The 8,689-nt window shown below is 36.8% G+C and overlaps 2 protein-coding genes across 3 annotated transcripts in view; both read right to left on the reverse strand.

Moving 5' to 3' along the window:
* The window catches only part of pggt1b (protein geranylgeranyltransferase type I, beta subunit), a 15,371-nt gene extending 10,463 nt beyond the window's left edge, over positions 1-4,908 (reverse strand). The window contains exons 1-5 of the mRNA XM_024276024.2: positions 4,742-4,908; positions 4,243-4,361; positions 1,882-1,946; positions 1,567-1,718; positions 348-480 (exon numbers count right to left, since the gene is read on the reverse strand). Coding sequence (XP_024131792.1) covers positions 348-480; positions 1,567-1,718; positions 1,882-1,946; positions 4,243-4,361; positions 4,742-4,869 — 597 coding nt within the window. The 5' untranslated portion in view covers positions 4,870-4,908. The remainder of the gene's footprint in view (positions 1-347; positions 481-1,566; positions 1,719-1,881; positions 1,947-4,242; positions 4,362-4,741) is intronic.
* A 253-nt stretch (positions 4,909-5,161) lies between these two features.
* LOC112147964 (coiled-coil domain-containing protein 112) overlaps positions 5,162-8,689 on the reverse strand; it is a 4,445-nt gene continuing 917 nt past the window's right edge. For both annotated transcript variants that reach the window (XM_024274691.2, XM_024274692.2), the window contains exons 3-14: positions 8,056-8,171; positions 7,845-7,934; positions 7,571-7,646; positions 7,235-7,361; positions 7,016-7,132; positions 6,731-6,868; positions 6,329-6,450; positions 6,115-6,241; positions 5,828-5,995; positions 5,591-5,689; positions 5,400-5,518; positions 5,162-5,320 (exon numbers count right to left, since the gene is read on the reverse strand). In XM_024274691.2, the coding sequence (XP_024130459.1) occupies positions 5,290-5,320; positions 5,400-5,518; positions 5,591-5,689; positions 5,828-5,995; positions 6,115-6,241; positions 6,329-6,450; positions 6,731-6,868; positions 7,016-7,132; positions 7,235-7,361; positions 7,571-7,646; positions 7,845-7,934; positions 8,056-8,171 (1,330 nt within the window). In that variant the 3' untranslated portion in view covers positions 5,162-5,289. The remainder of the gene's footprint in view (positions 5,321-5,399; positions 5,519-5,590; positions 5,690-5,827; positions 5,996-6,114; positions 6,242-6,328; positions 6,451-6,730; positions 6,869-7,015; positions 7,133-7,234; positions 7,362-7,570; positions 7,647-7,844; positions 7,935-8,055; positions 8,172-8,689) is intronic.

Here is an 8,689-nt window from a genome sequence, read left to right on the forward strand (position 1 = left end):
CATGTTTCTCTCTACAAAAAGGCTTGAAAATCAAACATTCAGGACAAATTTAAACATTTGTTTTTGTCTAGTTGGAATAAAAACCCTCTGTTTCAGCTTTAAGAGCTTGTGGCACAGCTCAGGCCCCCCCTCTCCATTTATTAATAATGAAGAGTTTCTAGGCACAGTGCCACCTGGTGAAAGCAGGTGGTCTATTCTGCAGCACTGCTCTGAATGCTGCAGAGACAGCAATTACACACGGAGCAGCCAGACTGAAATGGGTTTGTTTCCATTCACTGCGTCGGGACAAAAGATTTTGGGACACGTTGAAGTTTTGGGGGTTTTATTTATTTTTTAAATCTACTCACCAAACTACCTCGAATGTACTCGATGGCCTTTTGAATGTTCATGCCTGACCAGTCATCCAGCATGAAGCAAATACAAGCTGCGCAGTAGATGAACCGAATGTCGTTTTCACTTCCTTCTGGCACTGAATAGAAACTGAAAGACAGAAACACAGGAAAAATAAGCAACCATTGTTGAGTCTGTAAGAAGTGTCAGGTCATAAAAATCTGTAAGCACAAGTAAAACAACACTTTTTTAAAAATATGAAATAAACGTAGGTATAGACTGTGTGTTTGTGAACATGTGATGCATTTAAACAGATCCTGGAATTTGCTTGAAGTCAAACGCAGCACTTTCCTCTTTATTTAACCGGATTGTTGTTAATAAATAACAGAATATAACAATTTGTTAAATAATTCTGGTTCATTTAGATAAATATTGTTATAAATGAGTACAAACACTTTGGTGTATTAAGGTAATATGTCATACTGTGCATGAATTTATATTTCTCTTAGAGATAAAACAACAACAGCATCTCTCAGTAAAAAACTTTTTACTAATGTAGTTATATTAATAAATTAAAAAAAAAACTTTTAAGGAAGTTTGTTTCAGTTTTTAACATATCTGCATGATGAAGCACCCAGAAAGACATTTCAGAGTCACTTCCACAGACTAAACTATAAATGTGGTGACCCACAGATCTTCAGTAACAAATCTATCCTGTTTTTGACCTTTTAAAATAATCTTCCTGTAAAAATAAACTTCTGTTTCCACAGTTTTTTGTTTTTTTTTAACGTTAAATAAGTTTAGAATAAAATCCACTGTTTGTGAAAAGTAACTATATTTCAAAGCTTGTGAATTTTACAGAAAACAGTGAGAAACATAAAGGTACTTCAAAAAATTACTGTTCAAAGTCAACCTAAACATGTTTGACAGCCGCCTCAGCACTGGATATTCTGACACATGTACATATAAGAATCAATTTATGGATAACTTTAGTGTCTTACTCAGTAAAAATGCTTTTTTGTCACTCTATTAAAAACTAGTAATTCTATTAGTAAATATGGCTTTAAAACTCAAACGATTAAAGAAGTTACGTGGTCCTGAATGGAAAAGGCTCACGTGTGACCATGTCGGTTTATGTTAAGAGCGCTGGTGTTCACATGACCTCAGGTGTGGTTGAGTCAGAGTGAAAGTGTCAGTGTAGATGAGCGTTAGGCGTAAACATGTGTTGGTAATGACCTTCCGTCCTCCAGCTGCAGAGCTCTGAGACCAGCCAGACAGCCCTGCTTGTTAACTCGACTAAGATCATCGCCGAGGATCAACAGCGAGCATAGCCCGGTGTACGTCATGGCTACATGTCCACTGTCATAGGGATGGAGCACACCTGGACCCTGAGGAAAACGTCAAAACTGAATGTTATTCAGAAAATTCCTGAGAGAAACAAGATAAGAAGCTTCAACACTCAAGCAGAAAGAATACAAATACGTTGCAAAGACATCCAAAAAGCTAAAAAAAAAAATCCAAAACTGGATTTAATAGAAATAAAGACGTTACCTTAGTGCTGTAAGGAATACCAATATGCGATGATCCTCGAAACCCACAACGACCCAGGTTTGACTCTGGAAAAGAATGAGAGAAGAGCTCATTACACAAAGAAATGAATAAGGAACCAATGAGGACTAAGATATACAGAGTACAGCTGAGTGGTCAAAAAAATGACTGTCTCTTCATGATTTCACTGAGGAAGCAGGGCAGCCATTACTCCTACTGAAATAGTGAAGGCTGAGATTGTTAACTTTGTAGCTGGAATGAGTTTATTAGTATAGGAGATGTAGGTGAGGTTCCTCAGACCTCTGGATGTTATTTGGCTTTTTTAGCAGACGCCTTAAGCAACCCAGATAGTTCACTTGTTTGTTCAGACACTTCAAGCCATGTGCAACCATGAGGCCTTCAGCAAGACCCTAAATGAAACACATTTCTCTTGGTTAGTATGATAATTTGTGTTGCCACGTGAAAAGAATGAAGGGGATTTGGAGTTTTGAAGACCTTCACTCATGTTGCTGCCTCCAAAAATCTGGCACTAAAAAGAGGGGCGAAAGAAAAAAAAAAATGGACATCAATTCAGCATGACCTTATTGTCAAGGTCAGCAAACTAAGGATAAAAAAATGGAGAATAAAAAATGTCTTTGTTAAATACAAGGATATAACCAAGTATCCTTCACTCCAAGAATATGAATATAGTGTAATATTGACCAGCAAAAATCTGGGTGATAAAAAAGTAAAGAAAAAATACACTGCTGCCACCTGCTGGCCAAAACAGGAAAGGCACACTGAAGCTCCAATTAGCAAAAGATGAGCAATAGTTTTTGTCAGCTTACCTAACATGAATATTATTGCGTACTTTATTTTAATGTTGTGTGATATTATTTTGCTTTAATGTGGTGAGTAAAATGCTACAAATTCTAAATCAAAATGCTGATGTGGCAATAAAGTTAAAATCTGGCATCCTCTGTCATGATAATCTTTAAAGCTTTATAATAAATATGGTATGACTCAACAGCTCAAAAGACGTGTTACATGATAGAGATTTTACTTCTATTCTCCGCAATTCTTACATGTAAGACTGAAACATTTAACCAATATAAAGAGTGAATGTTAACATACTCATTTGGTTGACAAATGATCTCGATTCATCAACATCCTTTTAAAAACACATGACAGCGTTACAACATCAAAACTGGACTTTCTTGTTAATGTGCTATTAGGCAGTCATGCGTTTCTCAAAAGCTTTATTTTTTAGATTTAATGAGAATAAACTCGCCATCTAACATGGCGGCATGAAAACCGAGCTCAGTCAAGCGTGGCTTTTCATCAATCAAATTTAGAAATTCCTTGAATATTTGGCAACTTGAAATCTTTAAAGATGGCTGAAAATGGCTTGTAAGACAACATTTAAAAAATAAATAAATAAGATGATAATAAAAGCAAGTAATGAAAAGTCACATTTATCTCGGTGTCGGCTTTAGTTCCCACAATTATTAGAGGTAAATGTGAGGAGCCTTTTGCCTGGAAAAAAGTGACAACAATACCTGGAACAATACCTCAGAGGAGTTTAATTTTACGTGACGACACGTCACTCCAAGAATATGATAGTTGGCTAGTTCCCCAAAGAATAGAACTTATGGAGATGTCAGTGGACATCAGGAAAAGCTTCTCCTCCATGTACAGCCTGCAGCAGAACAGTTCCCTCAATAGACTCACACAGGTTCCACCATCTCACGGGACCTCCCACATTCCCTCCTGAAGAATTCTTAGCAGAGGTTGTACTTCCTGGGTCAACCATTAACTGCTCTGCAATAATTCAGTCAGTCCTGACCACATCCATTACAGTCTGGTTTGGATCGCCAACCAATCATGATGGGACTGCAGGGAACCATCCGGTCTTATTATAGGTTAAAACCTGTGTTCCATCCAGAACCTGTACCGATCCAGGTTAATTTAGTGAGCTGGAAAATACTCCACAGATCCCTCCCGTTAGACTAGCATTTCAGAGCCCTGTGCACCAAAACACAGCATCTTAACCCATTACAGCATGCGAAAAAGAACTTTACACGGTGTTAAATGTTGTATATATCTTTATCTTTTGCCCCCTGTATTTATTATTGCGCCTATATATGAGTTGTAATTGTTTACTTTGTCTTTTTACAATACAGCGTAAGTCACTAAAGTCAAATTCCTTGTATGTGCGCTCATACTTGTCCAATAAAGCTGATTATTAGATCACCGTTTATTACATCTCAACGGATTTCATGTCATTGTAGTTTTAGGCATTTCCACTGCTCAAAGTTTACTTTGTAATTCAACTATGAAAAATCACAAAATTGATGTTTAAACCAGATAACATGTGAGACTTACTGTTGTCTGTGGGCAGAACTTGCTGTGAGTAAATCCACTCAATTATAAGGTCCTTATCAATTACATCAAGGGATTCCAGGACATCGAGACCAGACAGGGCAAAAAATACTATAGATAATCTGAAAAATACATTTAAGCAAAAAGATCAGCAGAAGAAACAGCACAGATGTGCATTATAGCACTATCTAAATAGCTTATAATGAAAATGTTGTACTTAAAGCAGGAACATTCCTGAGTAGCGAAACTAATAAAGAAATATTAAATATTATCTTTAGTTCTTTCACTTTTGGTGTTCAAGTTTAAGTTCAGCTAGAAATCACCAGATGTTAGCAAAGTTTTCTTCTACCTTAACTACTTGAAGTTAGAAATTGAGCCTCACTTCATAAGCACAAGCCTGCCTTCAAAACTGCTGCTGAAGCACAGCTAGCTAAGATGCTAACCAAGTTCTTCAACAGAGGACAGAAACCGAAGCGCCGCCGTTTTATTTGACTGTCCTCACCTTGTTGTTTCCAACGACGCGTATCTTTCCGGTAGCACTTGAAGTGTTCGCTGGAAAAACCGCACATGTCGGTCTTTTAGGAAGTCTATTTGCTCAAATTCTTCTAAATGTTTCTCTTCTTCCGCCATCTTTGATTCCGCACCTATGAGAAATCCCTTCCGGTACTCTGGTTTTTCGAAATAAAAGCATCGAGACTTGTATTTTCACATTTTTTATTTTACTCTTGTTGTAATCTTCTTTTAAAATCTAATATATATTTAAGGCCCCCGCGATCCCGAAAGGGACGGAGCAGACAAGAAGATGAATATATATTTAAGAGATTATCTTTCCTGCTTTGTATTATTTTGACCAGGAAAACTGCTAAAAGTATGGTAATTATATCCTGATATCTATTAAAACATAAAAAAACCAACACAGACATTTCTGATGATGCAATCATGAAATATTTTATTTGAAATAACATCTAAAAAAGAACAAAATTATTGAGCCTTAAAATCTGATTTATCCCCAAATTAAGTGGATTGTTCTACTCTGTCAGGACAGGATCCTCACAGGCCTTGCCTCCAAGTAGGAACAGCTCTGCAATAAAACAGAGAGACTCTTTATTTCTCTATTTTCTCCATAAGATCAGTGAGAAAAAGAGTATAAAAAATCTGACTTGTGAAACATTTGAAGGAGAGGTCCATTTCCTGATGGCCCAATGTGTTTCATTCGCTCTTGCCAACCTTTAGTAGGACGAATTAACCTGGAGGGGTCTCTGCTGATATGTTCATTAACCTGTAAAATAAACAAAAATAAAAGTGAGATAGTATCTTGTATTTGTTTGTTTGATCATTGGTTCATACATGCCTTCTCTTTTAGTTTGGAAGCAATTTTTTCTTGTCTGTCCTCTTCTTCTTTTTCTCTTAAATGTTTCTCGTGGAGCTTTGCTTCCACCTTGCGAAGATCCTGAAAAAGAGCAACAACATCAGAACATTTTCTTTTAAGATTTAAACAAAAAAAGACATCTAGTGGGAAAATAAGCTTTGACAGTATTGACCAACATATTTAGTTTTCTGACGTCACTGACATTTTTAGACTTCGTACCCTTTCCTGAAATAGTTTAATGACCTTTGCAGCCTCTCTTCTTCTCTCCTCTGTTTCTTTCTGTTCCTCCTCTCTCCTTCTCCTCGCTTCTTCCTCCTCCACTTCTCTCCTCATTTTCAGCTGCTCTACTACGGCTAGTTTCACCTCCATCTGCCGACGACAATTCTCCTAGTTAAAAAAAAGAATGTTAATAGACACATAACAACATGATGAAAGCAGTGACATAAATCTTTTTTTTCCATTTGTAGTACTTGATGACAAACGGTTGCAAATACTAAAAAAAGTACCTTCTCTAGTTTTCTTCTTTGAATCTCCTTCGCAACTCTTTGTTCCTCTTCTTGTTCCTCTTTCCTCTTCTTCTCCTCTCTCCACTTCTCCAGTTGCCGTGCTACTTCTCTCCTTTCCTCTTTAGACCTAAAACAGGATTCAGAATACACAAACAAAGAAGTACTTTAAAAACACAAATGTTACTGTTTCCCACATAATTTCACCCAGAAGTACCTATGCATCTCAGCCAGGATCCTCGCCTCCTCGTCGGCTCTTTGTGTTTTCTCAGTTTCCTCCTGGTTGTGTTTCCTCGTTTGATTTTCTCGTTGTTTACTAGCTTTCCAAAGCTGAATGGCCTGAACACATTTAACAAAATTTAATACATAAGACTACACTAGATCTTTGGCTTTGGGTGAAAGCAAGCTGAATTTCTGCCCTTCAAAATAAAAGAGTAAATGTCATTTTTAACATCAGATTTTGTTATTGTTGCCACGATAAGGAGGGTCGCTTACAAAAACGAGCTTTGTTTCATTTTTTTTATAAATGTTTGTACATAAAAATATGCATAAAAACAGTTGAAATGTTGGTAATTCAGGTTTCACTGTTTCCTGTGCTTGCACATTCTGCGTTCCTCACTTTTTTCTTTTGATCCTGAAGCGAGAGCAGCTCTAGGTGCCAGCCCTCATGCTGTTTTATCTCCTCCGCTGTTTTGTCTGGTAGGTGCAGTTTGGCCTCGTTCCTGTAGGACGTTTGTCCACCGTGCTTCGTCCAGATCTGTAAACCCAATGACAAACTTTGACCTAATTGGCTCTCATTTCAAAGTAAATACAGTGAGTAATGCTTTCAAAAAATAAACAAAATGACGAGCAGCTGCTGCGCAAACGGAGACAGTTTCTAGCAGAGAATGACAGTATACCCAACTCTTAAAAAGACTTGGTGGTCACATTGATCCCATCCTCCATTAGGACCTCCTGTCTTCTGCAGGAAATCCTCTGGTGCTCTGACCTCAGCTGGGAGGTCTCTGTTGTGGAGTTTAATCTGCGGGAACAAAATGAGGGAAAACATCTGCCGCTTTATCCTGTTATCACCAATAAATAAACATGTGAAAAACAGACTGAAGCAAACTGAAGACAGACAAACCTTAGTATGGGAGGCTGTGTGTATCTTAGGATTTGACTTTAAAGGAAGACTCCAGTTTTCAATTTTCTTTTCATAAGCAGAGATCTCCAGTCGGACTATCATCTCCTCTTTCAAATACTCCTCAAAACTGACAACAAAATAAATAAATAAGGTCAAGACAGAATAGATGTATTGTATACAATGTTATAATCAGCACATTTGCTGTATTAAAAATTATACAATTTCTTTTAACTTCATTTTTTTATACAAAAACGTAAAAACTAGCTAAATAAATCATGTTTTATTGTCAAATATTTTTAATAAAACATTTTCCAAAACAGTGTGTAGTTTTATTACCATGAACGCTGCTCCTCCTTTAAAGAATTTATTGAGGTTTCCAAATCTGACATGATGTCTTTAAGCCTTTCAATCACTAAAGGTTAAAGTGAAAATATGATCAACAAACTGTCTTAAAACACACAATTCAGTCAATAGTTATTATAGAGAGTGGTATTTATTATAAAACTAGTTTAGATAAATCTCTGAATATGTGACTGAATCTAATATAGTAGTTTTTCTATGTTTTAGGCTTTTTTATTATTATTTTTTTTTTAAGAAAATCCAAACTTACACTCTGGAGTTGGCTTCACATCAGTTAGATGACTCTGGAATTTTCGCACATCGTTCTGAATTTTCATGAGCTGCTTTTGAAGACCCGCCCCTGAAAAAAGAAGCTCATGAACAGAGTTGCTGGTTTCTAAAGTGTTTAGATGCCTCCAATGTGAAGTGCTTCTTCATCTGGTGTAAATGAAAAATATGAGAGTACAGGTATTTATGCTTACGTTCAGCATTTCTCTCTTTCTCCAGTCTGTTCTCGTACTCCTCAAGGTCTCCACACACATCTGTCCAGCCATACTTTTTGCACTTCAGTGTCCTCTCGTTCCCCAACTTTTCAATCCTAGGAAAAATGTAGACTGAATTGGTTATTTTGTGATTAAAGACCCACTCCCATAAAAATTGTGTTCTTGGTGTTTTTAATATATTTTTTTCATAATAGAGGACATAATAAAGAAAGGTGTATTGCTGAGCATTTCTTTAATCAAATCATTGTGAATCAGGAACAGACGAAAGCTTGCAATGTAGAATGTACAACGGAAACCACAGCCCCCTGCTCTGCTTCATTTTGATGCATCCACTTGTAGAAAAATAGATGCATGCATATCTTCCTTCTCCTCTTTCAAGTTGGTATCTGGCTCAAAACTTTTCGGCTGAAAAACTAAAATATTGTTTACCATTTTTGTTGCACCTGTAATGTTAGGTTGGGGCTGTAAGCTAACGAGAGAGCACGTAAACAGATGGATGATGGGAAAGGAGTGGGTTTGCTCGGCATCAAAAGTCCCACCTACAACTCAGAGGCAATATAACTCCTGCTGCTCTGCAGAAACTATGACCTCGAAAAGTTTTTTTTTTTTTTTT

This window comes from Oryzias melastigma, linkage group LG9 (assembly GCF_002922805.2).
Source record: "Oryzias melastigma strain HK-1 linkage group LG9, ASM292280v2, whole genome shotgun sequence".
Taxonomy (NCBI): Eukaryota; Metazoa; Chordata; class Actinopteri; order Beloniformes; family Adrianichthyidae; genus Oryzias; species Oryzias melastigma.